The following is a 26290-nucleotide window of genomic DNA, read 5'->3' as shown; positions in this document are numbered from 1 at the left end:
TTTGTGGTATAAATTCTTTACATCTCGTTTACATTCAGGCTTCTCTTCTGAGTCTTCAAAAATATGTTTGAGAGTTTGTAAAATACTCATATATCAATTTTTAGTTGTCCGGACTGCTTCATAGTGTGCAGACCATCTAGTTACACTTAAGCTCTTTAGAGAAAAATGTAGATTGCCCTGTGTGTTTAAAATCCCCCATCTTCGTGGAGATCCAGAAAATAAAACATACAGCTCCTGCAAAATGCCAAAATAGTCAACAACTTTTAGGTCTACTTTCTGAGAAAGGGTTTTTTTCTCAGAAAGTAAAGCGCCTTTTTTAAAGATTTATAATAAATAAGCTAAACTAAACTAGGCTATGTTCAAGCTACCCTACACCAGGCTAAGTTAGGCAAGACTAGGCCACCAAAACTCATAGGCTATGGTAATGTAACACACTTCTCCCAGGACCTCAAATGGCAAATGAACACCGTCACTCTCGTGAAGAGGTCTCATCAGCGGCTGTATTTCCTAAGGTCTCTACGGAGAGCTAACATCTCACAGCAGCTGCTGCTGTCCTTCTATCGATGCGCTGTGGAAAGTATCCTCACCTATGGAATCCTGGTGTGGTTTGCCAGCTGTACTGTGGCTGAGAGGAGGGCGCTGCAGGGAATTATAAAAACTGTGCTGCGCATTACAAACGCTAACCTGCCCTCCTTGGATGACATATACAAGGCCCGATGCTTGCGCAGGGCCATAAATATCAAGAAGGACACATCCCACCCTGCCAACCACCTTTTTACTCTGCTACCCTCCGGGAGGCGATTCAGGTCTCTGCAGGCTCGCACTGGTAGACTACAAAATAGTTTCTACCATTGTGCGATAAAAGAGCTTAACTCCAATAGTGAACACAAGGAAGCAAGAAGTAACTTTGAGGAATACCGCTAAATTCTTTTAATCTCTTAAAAATGTATTTATATTCTACTATTAACTGTACATATGTGCATTGGTGTCGTGTTGTATTTCTTTTAACGGAGGAGAAGCAAATGGAATTTCGTTGCTCAGTTTTGTGCAATGACAATAAACATATTCTATTCTATTCTATTCTATTCTATTCTATTCACATTAGTGTTGTGATTGCCTTTTCAATGGCTCCCCTTTTTTGTAACGACATGTCATCTACTGTTTGTATCTACCAAAGAAGATATTTTTATTACCTTTTAATACTGTATTTTAATTGTACATAAGTAAAATTGTTATTATTTATTGTAACAGTATTATATGTTTAGTATATTTTAAGGTTTTATAAGATTATTCGTGTAAACAAAAAGTTACCGAAATGTTGTCCTTTACAATGATAGCAAGCAAAGAAATGTTTTTCGATTACGGCTAGCTTAGGATAAATAATTTTTATAAAAGCTTTAATTTCTGTCATAAATGCTAATAGTGTTTTAAATTTTTAATAATTATTTTATAATAAATATATTTAGAATGAAACATCTTTAATTTGAATTTTTTTTGTTTATGGCTAGCCTACATGATACTTTAATAAATTTTTAATTTCTATTTTAACTATTATTTTGTATTGAATTACACAATATTATTAATATTATTATTTTTTAAATACCCCTTCTCATAGAGTAGACCTCAAATTTTTACACAGTGTGGACTAAGGTCGCTTCTGAGGCCCCTCCAGGGATTAGGGGCTCTGAAGCTTAAGTTCATTAGTTTCATAGTAGATCCGCCCCTGGTTGTGGTCGCTTCCTCCTAGTGGTTTCTTTACCTTGAGTTCCGTTATCAAATCCGAAACAATAGAAACAATTAGAAACAATAATAAGCGGGAAAAATAAATAATGAGATTTGAATTAAGTCAAGTAAGGCAAACTTAATGCAATAAAAGCTTTACACTGTACCAGTACATGTGGCAATAAACTAAACTAAACTAGAGCCTTGATGAAGGCAAACCTGGAATGTTGGTACAGTTGGTCTCCATACCTAGGACACATTAAAGTGAGTGCAACAAAGATTCACGAGAACAATTCCAGTGAAAATGAGTTTACCACAGGAAGAAAGATTAGACAGGCTGGAACTACACATCAGAATAAGATGTAGCTGTACGGACTGAGTTAAATAAAAAGTTCTTCATCAGAGAGGTGCATAATCTTTGGAATTATATACTCTGGACAATGACGTTGTCTTTGTTCAAAAGACAGCTAGATACATTTATGGATATTAAGGAAAGCAAGGGATATGGCGAGCATGTCGGAAAATGACATTGAGACCAATCATCTTGCTTGCTGATGATTCTCTCTGCTTGATTTATCTATCCATCAATGACCCAACCACATACGTTGAAAGCCTATCTGACCTGGTTCTGATCCTCAGTCACATTTCTGAAAGCAACTGGTGGTTCTTAATGAATGGTGGAGAGGACTCAAAGGGCCAGATGCCCTTCTCATGTTATTTCTGTTGAGCAATGGAATTTAATGCTGTCAGTCATTTTCCTCATCTCATTCAATAATCCTTCAATTTCTGCCTCTATATCAGAAACTTATTCAAAGATTATAGTCGATGAATTTCGGGAATCTGAACAGAGTTTAATTCATCGACAAACATTAGTGCTCAACAAAACCTTCTTCGCACAATTCATGAATCTGAAAACTCCAAATGAGGTAACAGCCATGTTCTTGTAGATTGTAGGTGTATGTTTTGCCCAAAACCAAATTTTAAATCCTTCTCGAATTCTCCTCTAGTTGACATAGAGCTGCTGGGGCTAGTATCAGCAATTGACATTCTACAATTTTACAAAATGAATAAGGTGAGTGGGTGGGTAATCAAATAAGAGTGTCTCTCAGTGTAATGGTGAAGTTTCAGGACAATTAATGCAGGGGTCTAAATTGATCTTGAATTTCAAATACTATAAAGCTGCTATAACGTTCAATTCAGTTAACTAAAAAAATGTTGGGGAAAGCAATTTATTAGAATGCTTTAAAAACTCAACTAGTTTACGAATAGCCCTTAAGGAAGGAAATCTGGCTAAAATGTGTCCAGAAATGGTTTGTTAGCATTTTCAGTGTTGATTCTCTACCCTGAAATTCCCCAGTAATCCAGTTAATTCAGGGAGAATGAGCATTAAATATCAGTCTTGTACATTACCTTTTGGGTTTTACATACCTTTTAAATTATTTTTTACAGCACACAAATTAATAAAACATATATCATGCAGCAAAGAAGATGGGTAGCAGAGGTAGCAGAGATTATCAAACATGGCAAGAAATGTAGGTCTTCGGCTTCAACCCTTAACTACTCATGCTTGCCTCAGTGCAACTGCTTATTTTAGTCTCTAACTTTGTTTGATAAACTTTGGTTTTTCTCTCTGGAAGAACCTATCTTTGCATCTTCTTGCACAGTTGTCATAAAATACTCTTATTTTATGACACCGTCCACCGTTTATTGTTCTTTATCTCTCCACATCACCGTCCTCCAATCTCATCTACTCTATCCATTGTTCAAGATGTGGACTCTTATACATCGGCGAGACTAAATACAGTCTGGGCGATCGTTTCGCGGAACATCTTTGCTCAGCCCGTGTGAACCAACCTGATCTCCCGGTTGCTGGACACTTTAATTATCCTTCCCATTCCTATACAGACCTTTCTGTCCTCGGTCTCCTCCATTGTCAGAGTGAGGCTAAATGCAAATTGGAGAAACAGCATCTCATATTTCGCTTGGGTAGCTTGCAGCCCAGTGGTATGAATATTGATTTCTCTCACTTCAGACAGCCCCGACATTCACTCTCTCTCTATGCCCACCCCACCCATGTCATAGAAACATAGAAAATTGGTGCGGGTATAGGCCATTCGGCTCCTCGTGCCAGCACCTCTATTCAATATGATCATGGCTGATCATCCAAAATCAGTACCCCTGGCTCTGGCTTTTTCCCCATATCCCTTAATACCCTTAGTCCTAAGGCATAATTTAACTCTATCAAGAAAACATCCAGTGAAAAATTGGCCTCCACTGCCTTCTACGGTACAGAATTCCACAGATTCACAACTCTCTGGGTCGAAAAAAATTCCCTCATCTCAGGCCTAAATGGCCTACCCCTTATTCTTAAACTGTGACCCCTAGTTCTGGACTCCCCCAACATCGGGAACATTTTTCCTGCATCCGCCCTGTCCAATCCTCTACGAATTGTAAATGTTTCTATACGTTCTCATCCTAAATTCCAGCTAAAACAAGCCCAGTCGACCCATTCTTTCATCATATATCGGTTCCGCCATCCCGGGAATTAATGTGGCGAACCTATGCTGCACTCCCTCAATAGAAATAATGTCTTTCCTCAAATTAGGAGACCAAAATTGCACACAATACTCCAGGTGCAGTCTCTCCAGGGCCCTGTACAACTGCGGTAGGACCTCTTTGCTCCTAAACTCAAATCCTCTCGCAATGAAGGCCAACATGCAATTAGCTTTCTTCACTGCCTGTTGTACCGACATGCTGTGACTGATGTACAAGCACACCCAGGTCTTGTTGCACCTCCCCTTCTCCTAATCCACACTCAGATAATAATCTGCCTTCCTGTTCTTGCCACGAAGTGGATAACCTCACATTTATCCACATTATACTGCATCTACCATGCTTCTGTCCACTTACCCAACCTATCTAAGTCACCATGGAGCCTCATAGCATCCTCCTCGCAGCTCATACTGCCACCCAGCTTTGCGTCATACACAAACTTAGAGATGTTACATTTAATTCCCTCGTCTAAATCGTCTAAATGAATTAACGCGTCCTCTGAAAAGGACGCGTTAATTCATACTCTTTGCTTCCTGTCTGCAACCAGTTCTCTATCCATGTCAATACCCTACCCCCAATACCATGTGCTCTAATTTTGCACACTAATCTGCTTGTGGGACCTCGTCAAAGGCTTTTTGAAAATCCAGATACACCACATCCACTGGCTCTCCCTGATCCATTCTACTTGTTACATCCTCAAAAAATTCCAAAAGATTAGTCAAGCACGATTTCCCCTTCATAAATCTATGCTGACTTTGACCAATCCCGTCACTGCTTTCCAAATGCACTGCTATAACATCTTTAATAATCGACTCCAGCATCTCCCAGCTTTCTTTAAATCTTTGCCTTTGCATCTCCACTGTCAACCCTTTAAAGTATAATTTCCCAGTCTATCCTAGCCAATTCCCATCTCCTACCTTCAAAGTCTCCTTTATTCAGGTTCAGGACCCTAGTCTCTGAATTAACCATGTCACTTTCCATCCTAATGCAGAATGGTCACTGTTGCTCACGGGGCCTTGCACAACAAGATCGCGAACAAATTCGTCCTCATTACACAATACCCATTACACAATACCCAGCCTGCCCTCTAGTCAGTTCCTCTACATATTGGATTAAAAACCCATCCATGAAATCCTCCTCCTCAGCACTGTTCGGTTGGCCAAATCTATATGTAGATTAAAGTCACCCATGATAACCACTTTACCTTTGCTACACTTTGCTCCCTAATTTCCTGGTTGATGCTATCCCCAACCTCCCTACTGCTGTTTGGTGGTCTGCATACAACTCCAACAAGCGGTTTCTGCCGTTGGCTATTTTGCAGTTCCACCCATACCCCATTCTACAGCATCCAAGCTAATGTCTCTACTTGCTATTGCGTTAATCTCCTCTTTAACCATCATTGCCACCCCACCTCCTCTTCCTTTCTGTCTATCCTTCCTGAATATCAAATACCTCTGCATGTTTAGCTCCCAGCCTTTGTCACCCTGGAGCCATGTCACTGTAATTCCAACTATATCATATCCCTTAACTACTAACCGCATTCAATTCATCCTTCTTATTTCGAATGCTCCTCGCATTAAGGTACAAAGCTTTCAGGTTTGTTTTTCTTATCTCCCTTCTACCTTTTGCTTCTGTCCTCTTTTTATGGTCCTCTGTGTCCATGCATTGGGTCCCATCCCCTTCCCTGTTAGTTTAAATGTGACCTTTCCTACATTCTCCCGTTAGCTGCACGGATGCGCTTCCACGTTGTTGACTAGCTTCTCATTTCCACCCTACAAACAACTTACAATGGCCTTTCCTTTTTCATCGTTACATTTTTGCATATCTTTCATTCATTGTTCTTTATCTCTCCACATCACCGTCCATATCTCTCGTTTCCCTTATCCCTAATCAGTCTGAAGAAGGGTCTCGACCCGAAACGTCACCCATTCCTTCTCTCCAGAGATGCTGCCTGTCCCGCTGAGTTACTCCAGCTTTATGTGTCTATCTTCAGAATATTGTATGGTAGATTGTCACTGCTAATGTGATACCATACTTGGAATTGTCTTAGGCTTCTGCACTGCAGGCAACTCCTGTGCACCTGGAAGCTAAAAGATTTATAGGCCAAAATACCTCTACCCCTACTTCCTCTTTGCTGCATCCTGTAACTGAGCAACATTTGACTGACATTAATTATAAAAATAATTTGAAATTCTCTGTCTACCCCTGCAATTGTTTTTATCAGATTGACCTTGGACGTCTTGTCACACTTATAGAACGTGGTGCTGACGTAAATTTCTCAGACAGGGAAGGCCATACTGTTCTGCATGAGGTAAAATTAAGTTCATTTTTCATAAATGTCAGTAATTGTATAAGCAAACACATCTTCAAACTTAAATTATAATTGACAAAAACCATATGTGGTTAATCTGATACATTTTTATCCAACCTGACCATGTGATGTGAGAAAATCTCATGCTCCAATTCAAATCTTGTTGAAGCCTCATAAATGAATCATGGAATATATTGAAGCATTCTTAATCAAACGTTGTCTGTCTTTGGTACAAGCTTCTATACATCCATGGCATTCTTTTCTTTATTATTTCAATCTATTTTCCATAATGCTTTGAGTACATTTATTAACTTGGTCATTGATATTCATGCTAAAAATCGTAATTTATGATCTTTTTGAAATATAATATGGTCAAGTGCTCTTCTAATAAGCCGACCAGCTCACCTAGTAACTTTTAAATGTAGCCAGCAGATCTCCTACAACTATTTATCCATTGTCTCAAGTAATGATCCTTTGTATGCAGGCAGACATCAAACTGTGCATTCACATTGCCATTATTTTTACTTCACTGTTACCTACTTGTAGCGGAGTAACATTTTTCTGCAGTATACTGCGAACAAGAGCAAAGTTATCGTAATTGTCTACCCGTAAAAGTCAGTCTGTGCAGGAATTGATCAGAGTCCCTCCAACATGGCTTCACAATCAAAAGGAACTAAACTGTCCACAGTCTCAGTGTTAAGCTTCAAACTCTCCTTATCATGTCATTTCATCAACACTACATACTTGCACGACTTTAATATCTTCACATCCACTGTATCTTACCCCTAATGTGCTGGATACACCAACTCCAGTATCAATGTGTTTAATACTCTTACCATTTTTCTTTATTGAAACTTTAGAAATTCTAATTCATACAGTCTGGACCACTGCATTCTTTTCTGCTATAGTCTCTTTTTCCTATTCTATACTTTCAAACTCATTGACTCTAAATCCAATGTGTTGCTTGATATAACATTTGTCCTGGACCAGCCACATCGAAGCAAGAAATTGCAGAGAATTACGGACGTAGCCCAGACCATCACGCAAATCAACCTCTCTTCCATTGACTCCATCTACACTTCATGCTGCCTCGGCAAGGCCACCAGCATAATCAAGGACCAGTTTCACTACGGTTATTCCCTCTTCTCCTCTCTCCCATACAGAAGTATGAAAATGTACACCGGGAAAGGTTTTTCCCAGCTGTTATCAGGCAACTGAACTGTCATGTCATCTGCTGAAGAGCTGTCCTGATCATCCATCTACCTCATTGGAGACCTTCAAACTATCTTTAATTGGACTTTAGTGGACTTTATCTTGCACTAAACATTATACCCTTTATCCTATATCTGTACACTGTGGACGGATTGTTTGTAATCATGTAGTCTTTACGCTGACTGCATAGCATGCGCTATACTTCTATCAAGTTCTCCCTGTAACCACTGGAGAAAACAATCCAAATCTGTCTGACCTCTGCCTTTAGCTAACACTCACTAACCCAGGCATTATTTTGGTAAACCTCCTCTGCACCCTTCCCAGAGCCTCAACATCATTCTTGTAGTAGGGCTACCAGAACTGCACATAATACTACAAATGCTGCCTTATCCTTCTACTGTCCCTGGCAGTGAAGGCAAGCATACCATATGCTTTATTTAGCACTCTATCTATTTATGCAAATCTATCTACTTATGCACTCAATCTACTTTATCAAATGCATTACTGTGTAGACAACACCCATCGCTCTACCTTTATCGATCACCTTAGGCACCACTTCAAAAAGATCTATCAAAACACAAAGTGCTGGAGTAACTCAGTGGATCAGACAGTATATCTGGAGAGAAAGGATAGGTGATTATTGTCCCTAATTAACCCATTCTGTTTGAAATGGGAGTAAATCCTATCCCCTAGAATCCTCTCCCATATAGGCTTCCTGGCCTATAATTTCCTGGATTTTCTCTACGTCCCTTCTTAAACCAACATTAGCTTCTCTCCAGTTCTGCAGAACCTTACCTGTGGCTGGAGAAGGTGCAAAAATCTTCATCAGGGCTCCCATAATCTCCTCTCTTGCCTCTCTCAATAACTTGGGATCGATCTCATCTGACATGTATCCACCTTAATACACTTCACAATCCTTAGCACCTACTCATAAGGTTATAAGTGATATGAACAGAATTAGGCCAATTCAGCCCATCAAATCTGCTCTGCCATTCAATCTATTTCTCCCTCCTAACCCCATTCACCTGTCTTCTCCCCATAACCAGTACTAATCAAAAATCTATCTATCTCTTAAAAAATACCCATTGACGGCCTCCACAGCCATCTGTGGCAAAAAAGTCCACAGATTCACCACCCTCTGCCTAAAGAAATTCCTCATCTCCTTCCTAAGGGAACGTCTTTTAATTCTGAGGCTATGACCACGAGTCCTAGACCTTCCCACTAGTGGAAACATCCTCTCCACTTCCACTATATCCAAGCCTTTCACTATTCGGTAAGTTTCAATGAGGTCCCCCTCATCTTTCTAAACTCCAGTGAGTACAGGCCCGGTGCCGTCAAACACCCATCATGTGTTAACCCACTCATTCCTGGGATCATTCTTGTAGATCTTCTCTGGACCCTTTCCAGAGCCAGCAGATCTTTCCTCAGATATGATACCCAAAGAGCTCCACCTTGAATACTTCTTAATCTCAAACTGCCCTTGCAGTCCATGTTTATTAACACATGATACAAGGAGGGAAATGTTAATGTCATCGGCATGGTACATATCAAACAAATAGAAATGTAACTGGGTAAATGTTGTCGCCCATTGTAGATTTATAATAATTTTGTTATGATTTACAGAATTTATGAAATAGCATAAATTTGTTTATTATGTTGGCAATGTGTTCTTAATATGTTCCATAATGTAATTGATTCAGGTGGCTCGAAACTGGCATGTAGATGTTGCATCATTTCTTGTAGAGAGAGGTGCTGAAGTGAATCGCACAAACGTGTATGGCAGGACACCTCTTCATGTGGCAGCTTCTGCGAACAATGTGGAAATAATTGAATTCCTTATCCAGAAAGGAGGTGAGGAATTTATATTTATTTGGCAAGAATATTTGGGAGACATCAATAAAAATGCTTACTAACATTGTAAGATGCAGCATTTCTTAATTTGAAGATCTACTGACACAAAAGCATTCATAAAAATTATTGGGTGCATCACTGGAAATTTTCAGTTCGGAATTGAATTTTCATACAGTCCTGTGGTTCACTTGTGTCAATTCATGCTGGTGCAACATGATTATAGTTTGAGATCGCGATCAGTATGCAAAAGTGTTGTTTTATTTTTGCCAGCCAGACATATGAATGGGAATGCAAGTCCTGACAAACGAGCAATGATTTAGCATTGGTGCTAGGACTTTGCCGTGCTGAATGACATTGGAATTCCAGCAGTTAATGGGCACTCTGCAGTGCATCTGCCCAAAAATGCTTTACGTGTCATTGAATCTCTTAGTGAAATGGAACATGACAAAATGAGGGAGAAATGGGAACATGCTCCCTGCAGCCTTCTGCAAAAGTTGAAGAGTAGGAGAGAGGTCTTCAACTCCAGGAGGTCACCCAGGGCTACCAAGACGAGAAGCTAGCATGAGGTAACGCCAGATGGATTCTCACAGTGAATCACCCAGAATATTTGAATATTACTACAGAAAATCCCATGATCTCACTAAGAGCGAGATCCAAGATTTAGAAGTATATCTTAATTGGGTTAAGTTCACTTACAATAGATTCCTCGAGTGTCAACTTGCACAAATCTATATATCAAGTCAGATGCTCTGACACAGATATAGATACCCACGCACAGACACACATACATTTGCAGTTTTCTGTTGAAAGGGTGCAATTCCTGAATATAGAATACTTTGGAATTTTGTGTAGCATATGTGCAATTTTTCAGTATATTGCTGTTAATATTTCAGAAAGTAATTGAACTCTTGAGATTTCTTGATCTTGTGCCCTATTATTTACATTGAATCTACTTTACTTCACTTGAAACTTTAAGCTTTCCGTAAATAAGTTGGTATTTTATCTACAGCCTTCACTACAAAATGAAACAAACTTGTCATTTAGTCACGTTTGTCAATTCCTTAATGTCTGCGTGTTCCTTTCATGGTTTTGATACCTTTTAACACTTTTTCTCAAAGCATTCAATTCAATTCAATTCAATTCAATTCAATTCTACCAACACATCACGTGAGGATTCAATTCAATTCAATTCAATTTAATTCTACCAACTCAACACGTGTGCCACCAGGGGGGAGAAAACTTTGGACCACTGTTATACACCGTTCAGGAAAGGCTACAAGGCCATTTCACTCCCTTCCCTAGGAAAATCTGACCACGCTGCCATTTTCCTGTTGCCGGAGTATAAACAGAGGATAGTTCGGGAAGCGGTAGAGACGAGGGACGTAAAGCAGTGGTCCGACCAGTCAGAGGCCATGCTGCAAGATGCACTGAGTGATGTCGACTGGAATATGTTCGAAGCAAGTTCCAGTGACGTCAGTGAGCTCGCGGAAGCAGTCAAGGACTTCATCGCAACAGTAACCGACAACATCGTCCCCACGGTAAGGGTAAGCACCTTTACGAACCAAAAACCCATGGTAGGCAGGTCTGTTCGTGTGGCCCTGAATGCTCGCACCGCTGCCTACAACTCGGGCCTGGCATCCTGAAACATGCGAAGGGTGGTGAAGGATGCAAAGAGAAGGTACAAAGACAAGATGGAGTTACAGATGGAGCAGCAGGACACCAGAAGCCTGTGGCAGGGGCTACGGATTGTAACCAACTGCCGGAGCACCCCTCCCTCATCCGCAAGTGCCGGCACCTCCCTAGCTGATGACCTGAACTCCTTTTACGCTCGTTTCGAGATGGGCAACACCACCCCAGGTCTGCCGACTATCGACAATACCGCCAGCAGGCCGGCTACCGAAGCTGAAGGGAGGAATGTGCACACATTCTCGCTGTCCGAGCACGACGTGAGGAGGGCTCTGACACGGGTGAACACGAGAAAAGCTGCAGGCCCCGATGGCATCTCGGGGCGAGTACTCAAGTCCCGTGCTACGCAGCTAGCTCCAGTGCTCACTACATTATTCAACCTCTCCCTGGACAAGTCCATGGTCCCTGCCTGCTTCAAAAAATCCATAATTGTACCTGTACCAAAAAATGCCTTCCCAGCCTGTCTGAATGACTACCGTCCAGTGGCCCTTACCTCGGTAGTCATGAAATGCTTTGAGAGGCTGGTGAAGAAACACATCTGCACCTTCCTCCCTCGGAACATGGACCCGTTGCAGTTCGCATACCGTCCGAACAGATCCATGGACAATGCAGTCTCCCAGGTCTTGCACACCGTTCTCTCCCATCTGGACAGCCAGAAGGGGGGCTACGTGAGGATGCTGTTCATAGACTACAGTTCAGCCTTCAACACGATAGTCCCCACCAGACTGGCCGGGAAGCTAATGGAATTGGGGCTCAACACCTCCCTGTGTGCCTGGGTCCTGGACTTTCTCACCGCCAGGCCCCAGGTAGTCAAGATGGGAGGGAATACATCGAAGTCCCTCACCCTGAGCACAGGATCGCCCCAGGGTTGCGTCCTCAGCCCCCTATTGTACTCCCTGTACACACATGACTGTGTGGCTAGGTTCAGCTCCAACTCAATAATTAAGTTTGCTGATGACACTGTGGTAGTGGGCCTGATCTCAGACAACGATGAGAAGGCCTACCGTGAGGAGGTGGCTGATCTAGCACTCTGGTGCCAGGATAACAGCCTCGTCTTGAACATCAAAAAAACGAAGGAGCTGATCATGGACTTTAGGAGGGCACATCATCCGAGGACGTACACTCCATTGAGGATAAATGGGGATCCTGTGGATAGGGTGAACTGTTTTAAATATCTGGGAGTCCACATCTCCGAGGATATGACATGGACATCACACGCCTCAGCACTCGTGAGTAAGGCAAGGCAGCGCCTTTACCACCTCAGGCAATTGAGGAAATTCAGAGTGTCTCCGAGGAACCTCCAGTGCTTCTACGCAGCGGCGGTGGAAAGCATCTTGTCCAGGAACATTACCATCTGGTTTGGGAATTGCTCTGCCAAGGACAAGAAGGCTCTGCAAAGAGTAGTGCGTTCGGCCGAACGCACTATGGGAACTTCACTTGCCCCTCTGCAGGAACTATACATCAGGAGGTGCAACTCCAGAGCCAACAATATCATGAGAGACCCCTTCCACCCCTGCAACGGACTGTTCCAGCTGCTACGGTCAGGCAAACGCCTCCGTTGCCATGCGGTGAGAACGGAGAGGTTGAGAAGGAGTTTCTTCCCAGAGGCCATTCGGACTGTAAACGCCTATCTCACCAGGGACTAACTCTACTGAACGTTTTTCCTTCCATTATTTATTACGTAAAAGAATATGTGTGTTGTGATTGTGTTCATAGTTTGTTTGGTTGTTTGGTTGTTTGTCTTTTGCACAAAAGCATTGCCACTTTCATTTCACTACACATCTTGTATGTGTATGTGACAAATAAACTTGACTTGACTTGACTTGACTTGATTGGTTGACAAGCATATTGAATTGACTTGAAACGAATGCCTTTACTTTCTCAGTTTTTGAGGAGATACAGCACTTTGCCAAATACTTCTTCTCAATCAAACTTCTGCAAGTGTACGATGGAAAGCATACTGACTTTGCGTCATGGCCTACTTCAGAAATTCAAATGCTCAGGAATGAAGCATGCTGCAGAAAGTGTGGACATTTGTCCATTCCATCATAGGTACTGATCTCCCCAGCTTCAAAGGGATCTACAGGAAATGCTGCCTCAAGCAGGCAGCTAATATGATCAAAGATCACCACTCTGGCCACACACTTCTTGCTATGAATAGGAAGGAGATACAGGAGACTGAGAACTGTTACCTCCACATTCAAGACAGATTTTCCTATCGACCATCAGGTTCTTGAGCCCTACACAAATCTAACCACAGCCCTGCCTCAGCAACAAATTGCTACAGCCTTTGTACAACTATGGTTGCTCTATGTACGTTAGTTTTCGCACTACCATGGTCTAGTTTATTTAGAAATCTCATAATCTTTTAGGTTTAATTTGGTGCTGCATCTAATGTGCCTGCAAGGTGTTGGAAGTACAGGAGCTGTTTTATGCAAAGTGGATCACAGCAGATATACAATACATTTTCTACCCAGTGTCAGGAGAGTTCTATTGATATTATGGGCTGTGGCATCCTTGGAATGTGATCAATTCTTTTCCACTGATTCTCAAGCAGTGGTGTCAATTCTACCCCATGGTCAGCTACCCCAGAGCGAAGCTTTTCATAATGAGATGCTGCAGTCTACATCAGATATTTCAGAGACAAGAGCTTAATGTGAATGGTCCTCTGTTATTCCACTCAATGGTAGAGAGCAGCTTTCTATCCGTCTTGCAGGAGCCACCAATAAAACACTGCACCTTATCAATAGTAAACTGATCTGGAGGTAATTATAAGAGGCAAATCTGAGTGCTTTTCATTATGGCTATATTTGTTAATTAAAACTTACTGTAGCTGTTGAAGTGTCATTGTGTAAATGGAGCTACTCGAACTTCATGAGGAATAGATCAATGGATTTTACTGAGATCCCTATTATTGGAAACCTGATTTTTCTCTTATTTGCCTAATATCCCTGAAGCAAAACACCAAGAAAAATCATTAGAAAGCCAGTCATTATAAAAGCCTTTGATTTCCTGTCAGAAAGAGGTTGCAAAGCTTGTATTAAGTATTTGGTGGTAAATGGATCCAAATTGTCCAGTATCAGGAAAATTTGTCCTTTGTAGTATTACAATCAAATTCTCCCATTCCACTGGATCTGAATATCTTGAAATCTGCATTGTGAGTATCTTTCCAGTCGGCACTAAAATATTGATCATTAACCAGTTTCAGACCAAATGTGGATATTCTTTGTATGGACATTGCTGAAAAAAATTCCAGCTTCTAGTCCAAACTGATGTTAATGTTGACTCTACATCCATTATATCAAAACAGGTAATCTAACCTATTGCACGATTTGGAGACAGCTATTACTCCTCCTAGACAAGGATCGATGATTCCAAAGCCTTTTCCATGCAAGAGCCCTGATACTCACACTGTCTGATTTCTAATCCATTTTCCAATGTACCTTGCACTTGTTTTGCCTTGGACTAAGCAGTGCAGTTGCCAACAGCATTATCTTAAAAAATTTAAATAGCATAGAAGTTAGAAATCTGATTCATGTCTCTATCAATAACTCTACTCATTATAGCTCTTTCATAGCAGGTCCCATTCCATATCAAATCCATGAGAATTAAATGGAGGAGCTCCTGTTTTATTCACCTCTTGCTATGGATCCTTGGTAAATGAATAGGGGAATGCCAAGAGTGTTATATGTGGTCTTTTAGTTCCACACATAAAATTACTGACTGTATTGTGTAGTGGGTCATCTGGAGAACCTGCAGGCCCTGGCAGAATGTCCATAGAGAATCTTCATTCATGCCTGTGGTGCGTGATCTTGATCTTTGACCTCTGTCTGCTCATGTGCATTCACTAGCTTTAGGTTTCTTGCTAGTTTTTTTTGGAGACAGCAGGCATCAACTAAGAATGAACGTCTGTCTGGTGAATACCAGAGAAGGCTGTAGAGTGATGCAAATGCAAGGCATTTTGAGGAAGCTCATATTATCCTTTGGACTCCTAGTAACAGCATGACTTTTAATGTAGCAACACATAGCTTATCTCACTGGAGCCTGAAGAGAAGGGCATATTGTAGACCGAGAAAGCTATTAATCAAAATCCACTACTCTGGTTGCTGTGCTGCCTGAAATACTGGAAAGCAGCACAGATTGAGTATAAGACTAGTGAGCTCCTTACTTATGCGACATTAACAGGACAATATTTTTCTCTTGACTATAATTTCTGACAGTGACATAACCATACCAGCTAGCTTTGAAAGTGAACTCCTAGGCATTAACTTCATCCCCGGAACCTTTTGGAAACATCTGCATGCTTGCTGATGAACTCTAATGACTGAAAAATAGACAAAGTCCCTTTTGAAGTAGAGAGTATGTGACCTCCCCAACTACTCTAATAGGAAGCAAGTTGTGAATTAAGTCATACCTGAGAGACAGAAGTAGAGTGACTAGATAAAATAACTGAAAATCTAACAACTATGGTTCCTGGATATCTGAAATAGACAATGTCGAAAACATTTGGCAGGACATGCAGCATCTATGGAAGAGAGTCATCATTTCATGTCAAAGACCCTTCATCACAAGGATTAACTCTTGCTGTGTGCACAAATGCTGCTTGGTTTGCTTAGTATTGCCAACATCTTCTGCTATTGTATGTGTAACAAGTCATGATATCTTCAGTGACAGTGCTATGAATAATGATAAGGAAATCATGAATAATAATCCTACAGAATCAATTTCAGTAGCTAATTCTAAGCTGCCTTAAATCGATTTATAGGGATTATTGTTTGCAGAAGGTGATTTCAGCCAGCAGCTAATACTCTTGTATTGTTGTATACTAGTAACCAAAAATGAATTTCTTTCTTCCAACTCCTCCCTATCCAATCCCCCATCCCCATCATTTTATTTTAACTAATGAATTTGAAGTATCTAGCTACAGTTAGCAAATTACCTAATAATATTTTACATTCAGAGAATCATTAATAATTCTATGTTTTCATGTAATAAACAGTGTAATCCCAACAGATTAATACTTGGTGGTTTTAATTTATAGTCATAGAGTGATAGAATGATACAGTGTGGAAACAGGCTCTTCAGCCCAACTTCCCCACACTAGCCAACAATGTCTCAACTACACTGTGCTTAGTCCATATCCCTCCAACCCTGTCCTATCCATGTGCCATGTACCTGTCTAACTGTTTCTTAATCGATGGGATAGTCCCAGCCTCCAACTACCTCAACTGGCAGCTTGTTCCATCCACCCATCATCCTTTATGTGATTTACTTGTATATAGCTAATATAATTCTGGCTGGAAAGATGAAATTCTTATTATTCAATTCTTTTTCAGCAAAAGTGGACGTAGTTTCAGATGGTGACCTGGTGACACCAATGCACTGTGCCGCAAAAAACGATGCCGTGGATGCTCTCGTATGCTTATACAATCATCATGCAAATATTCACAAAAGAGACTTCAAACAAAGGACACCACTCTTTCTTGCTGCTACATATGGTTTGTGTAATATGATATAATCTCTATTGCTACATGTATTTATATTATTTTCTAATTGAAAATTGAAGATGAATCTCATCGGTATTAAGGGAAGGAACATTCTCTGTTTCAGGACATTGTTTAGGTGTTTTTTGTTAGCACACTGGATCCACTTATGTTCAACAGCTTCATTAAATTGCATTCCCTCCAAAATAGCTGGAATGATAGCCAGTGATTACAGAGTATCCCTGTAATGGAGCAATCCATGCCAGTAGCTTGAACTAAGCCCAGCCTGGGGCTGATTAACTTTCCTGTTTGAATTCATATGTATCACAAAAAGACATGGAAAGAACTGCAGATGCTGGTTTAAATCGAAGATAGACACAAAATGCTGGAGTAACTCAGCCAGACAGGCAGCATCTCTGGAGAGAAGGAATGGGTGACGTTTCGGAAAATGAAAATTAGGAAATATGAGGTTTGTGAAGAAAAGCGGGGCCAAAGTTGAAGATAAACTCCAATCTTATTGAATGACAGCAGGTACAAGGATCCATATAACCCATTCATATTTCTTGTTCATGTGTTGTGTAAGGCTGACTGGCACTAGATCAGGCACCTTACCTAAAAGTTAACCCTTAATATCCACATTGTTTTCCTTTGTATAGGGCAGAAACCCATGTCCTCCACTTAAAAAAAACTTGTGGTGGAATGCAATGGCATATTCAATGCAAGTGCAGACATAACTACAATTTTCAAATCTTTCACCTCTTAGCTCATTTACTTTCTCCTCTAATTCAAGATATATTTTTGTTCACAAATTATTTCTGTTAGGAACAGACAATACACCTTGTAAGTATTTTTCATAATCCTTCTAACAGTCTGGCATCATGTTTGGCACAAACATTGTGGGCTAAATGGCCTGTTCCTGTGCTGAACTGTTCTATGGTGTATGAAAGTCACCACTAGTTGAAGGTGAGATAGGCTAAAACCCAAATAGTGGTTTCTCCTTTATGTCATTCCTCATCTTTTTACTTCATAGAAAACATCCGTGCTAAAAGAGATAGTCAAAGACATCACAAACCAATGGAAGTAGAATATCATAGGTGCGGTGTATATGGACTGCAAATAGCAGGGCTGCCAACTCTCACGATTTGAGCGTGAGACTCACGCCCTCAAGCAAACTCTCACGCCCTCACGTTCATCAGAAATTTCTCACGCTCAGTGGTGAGAAATTTTGTGATCAACGAAAATGTAAAAACTCGGATAAACTGCATGGTCCGCGGGCGTTGTAGAGCCGGGGCTGCGAGAGGGATGGGAGCAGAACCAGCGGCCGGAACAGATGCGGGGAGCCGGGACGGACGAGTGTTTGCCAGAGCCGGCGTGTCGCTCGCTGCAGCTCTGGCCATGGAGCACTCCGGACAGTGCGAGTGTCGCGGGCATCGGAGGCGTCGGAAGCTCTGCAGCCGCTGCCGCTGCCGCTGCCGCTGCCGCGAGTGTCTCTGTGCCAAAGGGACAGACTCTCAAAGGGAGGTGGAGAGAGATAGAGGGCAAGGAGACAGGGAGACAGTGGGGGAGAGAGAGGGGGGGGGGGAGAGAGGGAGGGGGAGAAGGGGAGAGAGAGAGAAAAAGAAAAAGAGAGAGGGGGAGAGGGGGAAAGGGGGAGAGAGAGAGGTAGGGGGGAGAGAGAGGGCGTAGTGAGGTGGGGGGGGGGGAAGTGAGAGAGGGGTGAGAGGGAAGAGAAAGAGGGGGTGGAGAGGGAGGAGAGAAGGGGAGAGGGAGGGGGAAGAGAGAGGGGTGGTAAAAGAGAGGGCAGAGAGGGGGAAAGAGAGAAACGGGGAAAGAATGAGATAGGGGGGTAAAGAAAAAGATATAGAGACAGAGGAGAAAGAGAGGGGAGAGAGGGCACGGGGAAGAGTGAGGTAGGAGGGAGAAATAGGGAAGAGAGGGGGGGAGAGAGAGAGGTGAGAGGAGAGACAGAGAGAGAGGGGAAAGAGAGAGGGGAGAGTGTGTGGAGAGGGAGAGAGAGGGGGAGATAGAGAGGGAGGGAGAAAGATGTTGGCGGAGGAGAGAGTGTGTAGAGAGGGGGGGGGAGAGAGAGGAGGAGGAGAGAGAGAGAGGGGGAGAGAGAGATGGAGAGAGAGGGGGGAGAGAGAGGGGGAGAGAGATTTAGGGGAAAGAGAGGGGAGAGAGAGTTAGGGGAAAGAGAGGGGGAGAGAGAGAGAGAGAGGGGACAAGAGAGAGGGGGAAGAGTAAGGTGGGAGGGAGAGAGGGGGAGAGAGAAGAGAGGGAAGGGGAGAGAGTGAGAGGGAGAGACAGGGGAGAGAGGAGAGTGAGAGGAGAGACAGAGAGGGAGAGGGGGAGAGAAAGAGAGGGGAAAGAGAGGGGGAGGGGAGAGATAGGGGGAGAGAGAGAGAGGGCGGTTGAGAGGAGAGAGAGCGGAAGAGAGCGGGGAGGGAGAGAGAGTCTCTGTGTCGAATTTGCCCAGGTGACCGGCATGGATCAGGCTGCGACTCGGTGCATCCTGGAGGACAACCAGTGGCTGCTGGAAGTAAGTACCAAGCACTGGGTAGAAACGGTGGAAGGTAGTGGACTTCAAATGGGGGTGGTTGGAGAAAGCATCCTGCTTGCCTGCTAGATTTTCACTTACTGTATCTGCAGGAAAAATGTTCCCGATGTTGGGGGCGTTCAGAACCATGGGTCACAGTTTAAGAATAAAGGGGGGGGGGGGGCAGTTAGGACTGAGATGAGGACAAACTTTCTTCACGTAGAGAGTTGTGAATCTGTGGAATTCTCTGCCACAGAAGGCAGTGCAAACCAATTCACTGGATGTTTTCAAGAGAGAGTTACATTTAGTTCTTGGGGCTAACGACATCAAGGGATATGTGGAAAAAACAGGAAAGGTACTGATTTTAGATGAATATCCATGATCATATTGAATGGCAGTGCTGGCTCGAAGGGCCGAATGGCCTATTCCTGCACCTATTTTCTATGTTTCTATGCTTGAGTATATGGCAATAAAACTCGATCACTTGATTTTGAAGCATTCATGCATGGTGGAGATATAATGTAGTCATAGAGTGACAGTGTGAAAACAGGCCCTTCGGCGCAACTTGCCCACACCCGCCAACATGTCTCAGCTGCGCAACCTGCTTTTGGTCCATACCTCCAAACCTGTCCTATCCATGTATCAGTCTAACTTTTTCTTAAATGTTGGGATGGTCCCTGCCTCAACTACCTCCTCTGGCAGCTTGTTCCATACACCCATCACCCTTTGTGTGGATAAAGTTACCCCTTAAAAAGTTACCTCTTTAAAAATACTTCATACAAAAAACATTGAAATCATACTTCTACAGTGCACTAAAACATGATTTTAATACATCAAATTTCAAAACGTTCCTACCCTTTTTCCACACCTTCTCCCCACTCGGTTGCTCCACTCCCTCACCGGGTACCCCCAAGGCCAGTGATCAGTGATCGCACAGCCTCCCCCCTTTCAAAAATGCTCCAATCCAATTTAAATCATATATATTGCATTCAAGTGTAAGTTATAAGACTCGCTAGAGTATGCACCATATTGCACAATTTCAAACTGAAAAATGCAAATGTTCCTCTCCCTCACGATCATCCAGAGTGACTGACTCATGTCCAGGCATCCGAGGTTTTATAGGCCTGTCCCTCCCCCCCCCCCCGGGGGCGTTGTGGTGATTGACATGCGAGAGGACCAATCAGCTAATCTCAAAAAAAAATTGAACACTCATAATTTTTTTATTTTCCATCGATCGGTAAAATCCTCGGGGAGGATGCCTCAGCGGAAGAGGACTGTGAGTAAGATGGCCAAAAATCATAGCAATATATGGTAGTGTTTTTTCTAAAATCAATCTAGAGCACAGACAGGAAGTGGTCAAGATGCGACTTTTGGTTATACAGCTCAATTCAGTTCAATATGATGTTTTCTACTTCTGCTACCTTCAAACTCATTTTTTTGGGGCAGAACGCGTCATTTCGCACACTGAGCCGTTTCATCTGAAATAGTAAAAACAATATTCACTTAACAATCTTACGTTTTAAAAGACGCAATAACATATCTTAAAAACGGTTAATATGGTTTTTTTTTGGTCTTGACTCCCGGAAGTTATGATCTATATAAATATAGTTCTTCACTTGTTACTCAACATAATTTTCCTTTCCCCTCATGTCACTGTTTTGTAAAAACAAATACTTGCAAGCTTCTGAGGAGATCTATTATCATTGTAACACTTCTCTGAATTAAAACAAAGTATTTTTAAATTTAAGATGCTATACAGTATATGTATAAATTACCATTCCTATGTTTTATTGCTATGTTGCACATTGCATTGCTACATTAGCTTGTGACTTAATATGAACTAAAAATAAATTATGACTACTGCTTTACTTTTGTTGGTGAAGGTTATAATGATTCAGCCATGAAGTTACTAAAGATGGGAGCTAGTGCAACAGTAGAAGATGATACAGGATTCTCATGTCTAATGGAAATGATAATCAAAATGCCTACAGTGGTAAGTATTTAGTCATAGAATCTATTACAAAAAACTAAATACCATATATCAATTTTTAGGAACAGTAACATTATTAGAGTGGAGGTTACTCAGAATCAACGATATGTGTACTATGGATGGAGCATCCATTTCCATGAGCACAAGAAGTCAGACAAATGGTGAAGTAATTTGCATATCACTATCTTAATTGGTACACGTGACAATAAAAAGACCTTTGAAGTACATTTTACTGGATTTTTGGTACTCTCCTATGCCTTGCTATGGGATTTTCAGGACTAAACTGGGATGTTTTGTAGATTTAAATCCACGTTTGGAGTTACCTTACACTTACTAGAGGATTGGGAGGTAAATTAAAATATTCAACATTTTCCAATACTACTTCCCAACTCGTTATGTTTGTAGGCACTCAGCACCACCAACAGCACAAATGTTCTGGAAGATTTGGCCAGATCTTATGTTTGTAGTAAGAATATCCACAGGCTATAAAAATGACTGGGCACTGAAAACTATCATTATTGGGATGAAGTGGAACTTCTCTAATCTAGATCAAGGCAACCATTCGGATTTCTAAACAGTTACACTAAAAGTAACTTTAGTTGATTATAGCAATGAGTTCAGCTGTGATTGTGCTTGTGGCTGAATAATAGGGGGAACTCACCAATTAGACTCATATATGAAAACTGAGCTCTTGAAAAAGATCTGAGAAGGTGCCTATCGAGTCCACTGAACTTATAACCAAGTGTTTTCCATCCCCACCATTACCAGTTGGAGTTGAGTTGAATAAATTGAGAGAAAATAAATTGAAAGGAAGATTCTAATACTAATGAAATAAATTATTGAGGATGAGATAATAGATAACATACCACACTAGCTGAGTAATTGTCTTCTTATAAATCCATAGATAATCTCTGTAATAGGATAGAACATTTTTACTTGTTGACAACGTGCTTTTGATGTCATTCTTAGAATTCCTTATTTCTTGAAAATAGCATAATTGTTGAATTTCTGATTATCTGTTCCCTAATCTCTGCCACCAACGCAGTTATTACCTGACTACATTAGCTGCTTTTATTTTCTGGCATTCCTTGTTTTTCAGCATTAATATTTGATTAATAAAGCATCAAACAGTAACTTCGCCAATCATATTGTTTGGTGATAAGTACCTATTTCACCTACTTCCAAGGTGAGATAAGATTTGTTACGTGTTAAATTAGATTCTGTCACCCATGTGGCAATTCCTCATTCTTGTGAAAACACCAAAACTCATTGCATAAAGAAGCTGAATATAATGGTACTACAGGTGCAATTTTTAGCCAAGCACAAAAGAGCAATGCGTTCAATGTTAATGAAAATCTAGTCATTTTCTTTTTGATTTCAGGCAAAATATGCATTAGACCAGCTGCACATTATTGATGAAGCAAGAAAGAAACAGCAATATTACCTCACATACGTAACACTTCATTGTGATAATGGTGAGATATAATGGAATGGGTATATCAAAATTCTGTTAGTTAATCAGTTTAAAAAATAATTGTTTACATAAATCACTTTAATAATTTAAAGAAACAATGGTTTCATAATTTGAAAAGAAACCTGTTTGGTTGAGTCCATTTGAAAATGTTATGCCTTTGTAAAGTTTGTAAAATATAGTGGCTTTCTCCTCAATTTGAATGCCTTGGGAGATCTTGCATCACTCCGAATATGGATTGGGCTTTATTAAAACATGGTGTCTGAACATCTCTGATGATCAAGCGTTACTTTGGTGATCTTAATGGAAGGTCAGCAAGGATTATTTGCGCTAGATTTGGAACAATGTCACAAGCCTAATTATGCTCCTATTGAACTTAATTAATCTGGCTTCAAATAAAGTATGTTCATGTACATAGTTTGTTTATGCATTTCCTTTTGTGTTTTCCATTTATTTTCCAGCTGGTAAAACCGAATGCCACAAGAACCTGGTAAGATAGTTTTCTTTTAACATGGGCAGTTTTTTCTTAATGTCTCATTATATTCTTGCTATCATTTCTCAGTTTACACATCAGAGCATTGTCCTGGGCGCAATTATTTTCAACTGCTTCTTCAATGACCTTCTTTCCATCAATAAGTGGAAAATGGGGATGCTCGTGGATGTTGCCAATTCAATTACTTTCGCAACTATTCAGCTAATGAACCAGTGCATGCCTCCATTCAGCAAAATTCAGGGGAACAGAAAAAATGGGCAATAACCATCTCCAACATAAGAACATCTAACTATTTAATCCTGATGTTCACAGTATTATCACCATCAAGTCTTTAAACAAAGTTGGTCAACATTGATCAGAAACATGACTGCCAAGCAACATAAATACTGTGGTTCCAAGAATAGGTCATAAACTGGGTATCCTGCAGTGAATTTCACACTTTCCAATCCACCAAAACCTTCCACCATCTACAAGGAACTTGTCAGGGCAATGATAGGATATCATCCACTTGCCTGGATGAGTGCAATTGCAACAACTGTCATGAAGCTTGAATCTCTTCTCAGCCTATTTGATTGGCATTTTATCCATAAACCTTGAACCTTCATTCTCTTCACCCAGCACCACAGCGGCGGGAGTATATAATCTGCAAACAGCATAGTGATTACATCTAGACTACTTTCACACCAACTCTGCAAGCTGCACCTGTACCCTTGAGAAAAAGGGCTTCAAGTGCATGGGAGTCATGACCTACATGTTTTCCATCTAGATGTGTCACCACTCTGAAGTCCAAATCCTAGAACTCGGTTTAGGTTTTGGTTTAGGATTAGGTTTATTATTGTCACATGCACCGAGGTACAGTAAAAAGCTTAATTTTGCATGCTATCCAAAAAAATCAGATAATGTAAAAACATAATCAAGTCAAACTCAAGTATACTAGGTAGAGCAAATGGAAAGATACAGAATGCAGCATATAGATCTCAGCATTGTTACGCATCAGTTCCATAGACATTATAATATCAGCATTGGTGTAGAAGTGAATTGGACAGTACCCTAGTTTATGGAAGGATCCTTCAGAAACCTGATAACAGAGAGGAAGAAGCTGTTCCTGAGTGTGATGGTGCATACTTTCAAGCATTCTATATTTTCTGACAGAGGGCAACAGGGAGAACAATGAATGGCCGGGGTTTAACAAGATTTGATCTGCTTATTTCATTTGAAGTTGGTTCATTTGTGAACGTAAAGATATTTTATTTATTGATTTATTATTTATTTATTATGTGTACTCTGCACTTCTGTTGTCATTCTCATATCATCTATCATTCAACATTTTCAACAGGGTGACACACTGGTGAAACTGGTAGAGCCGCTGTCCTACAGCTCCATAGACCCGGGCCCAATCCCAACACCGGGCACCGCCTTCGCAGAGCCTGCATGCTCTCCCAGTGAACATGTGGGTCCCCCTGGCACTCCGGACCCCCTCCCCCTCCTCCACACCTGAAAGATGTGCGGCCTGCAGGCCAATTGGCCCCTGAAAATTGTCCCTTCTGTGCAGGGTGTGGATGCAAAAGTGGGATAACATAAAACTAGTGTGAATGTGTGATTGGTGATCGATGAGGACTCCCCAATAACTTTGAGCGAAGAACTCATCGGAAGAACTGCAGTAATTAAGAAGTCAGCTTACTACCAGTACACTAGGTAGTTAGGGATGGACAATAAATGCTGGTCTTGAAAAGTGAATAAATCAAGAAACAACCTAAAACAAATCTGCAAAGATAATTGTTGAAATGTATTGAGACCTGGTTTATATTTATCAAGTAAAAAATATAAATTTTCCTTGGAATGACTCAAGCTTCTGATATGTTAATGTTTTTAGAAAGTAATTGAACAAAGTGATATCAGCAAGTTTACTATTAATTGAAGCCCCTGTCCCACTCTGCCGAGTTTTCCCTTGACTCATACTCGCAGCATGGTCGCCACGAGGTTGTAGGAGGTCGTAGGAGGTCTAGGAGGTCTTTGTAACTCTTCCTCATGCTCGTGAGTGGTCTCCGCGTACGCGTGGCCTCAAGTAGTAATGTCCACGAGTAAAAAAGGTCAGGATGGAAAAAGTTTATACTTTTTACTCATAGGTAGGTCGTAGGTAGGTCGTGATGGTAGTCGTAGATAGTTGTGGATAGTCGTAGGTAGTGGTGGGTCAGTAACTGACCCGAGAAAAAAAATGCAAACAGGACATCATTTTATCATGTGATCATTTTCCACCCGTAGCTAGTCGTAATTGGTCTTAGGTGTGGAAGACTGAGGTCGAGCGGGGTCTTAGGAGGTCGTAGATATAGTCGAAGGAGGTCGTAGATATAGTCGTTGCAGGTCGTTTACATAGTCGTAGGAGGTCTTTTAATTCGGCGAGTCAACACGACCGTGACATATTTTTCAACTCGTCTAGTGTCTTCTAAACTCGTGGATTAGGTCGTCCAAGTGGGGCGGGCCGGGCCCTTAATGCTACTAGATTTGTTTTGTTATTCATGGTTTCAATTATTGTTTCCTACAAAAACAGATTTCCAGTTCACTTTTGAAAGCTGCCCAATTGTTCTTTAAGCCAATGCATTCCAGATCATAACAGATCATTGTTTTACTAAGCTAGACACAAAAAGCTGGAGTAGCTCAGTGGGTCAGACAGTATCCCTGGAGAAAAGGAATACGTGACGTTTCGGGTCGAGACCCTTCTTCAGACTGAGAGTGAGTGGAAAGGGAAATGAGAGAAATAAATGGTGATATAGAGAGATAGAGAACAAATGAATGAATGATATGCAAAAAAGTAACAATGATAAAGGAAGCGGTCCATTGTTAGTTGTGAGCTAGGTGAAGACATACAAAATGAAACTCACCAGGACGACTGTGAAACTAGTACAACGACTAGGGTGGGGGAGGGACGGAGAGAGAGGGGATGTAAGGGTTAGTTGAAGTTGGAGAAATCAATATTCAAAGAAC

General features: G+C 41.3%; 1 protein-coding gene across 1 annotated transcript; it reads left to right on the top strand.

The window, feature by feature from the left end:
- Nucleotides 1-1569: 1569 nt before the first annotated feature.
- Nucleotides 1570-26130, top strand: LOC129709731 (ankyrin-1-like). The gene is made up of 7 exons (XM_055656266.1): nt 1570-2648; nt 6500-6586; nt 9499-9649; nt 16672-16833; nt 21238-21347; nt 22726-22819; nt 23277-26130. Exons 1-7 carry the CDS (start codon nt 2397-2399, stop codon nt 23312-23314), a joined length of 894 nt encoding a protein of 297 aa, XP_055512241.1. The 5' UTR covers nt 1570-2396; the 3' UTR covers nt 23315-26130.
- Nucleotides 26131-26290: the final 160 nt, after the last annotated feature.

Source organism: Leucoraja erinacea, chromosome 26 (genome assembly GCF_028641065.1).
Source record: "Leucoraja erinacea ecotype New England chromosome 26, Leri_hhj_1, whole genome shotgun sequence".
In the NCBI taxonomy this organism is placed as follows: Eukaryota; Metazoa; Chordata; class Chondrichthyes; order Rajiformes; family Rajidae; genus Leucoraja; species Leucoraja erinaceus.
Note: the sequence above shows the minus strand (reverse complement) of the source record. Positions and strands in the feature narration are given on the sequence as shown.

Excerpts from the sequence above, each read along its gene's own strand:
- LOC129709731 (XM_055656266.1), top strand. The coding sequence starts at position 2,397 with ATGGTGGAGAGGACTCAAAGGGCCAGATGCCCTTCTCATGTTATTTCT. Across the intron at positions 9,650-16,671 it reads ATTCCTTATCCAGAAAGGAG|CAAAAGTGGACGTAGTTTCA; the intron begins GTGAGGAATTTA and ends ATTCTTTTTCAG. Across the intron at positions 21,348-22,725 it reads TAATCAAAATGCCTACAGTG|GCAAAATATGCATTAGACCA; the intron begins GTAAGTATTTAG and ends TTTTGATTTCAG.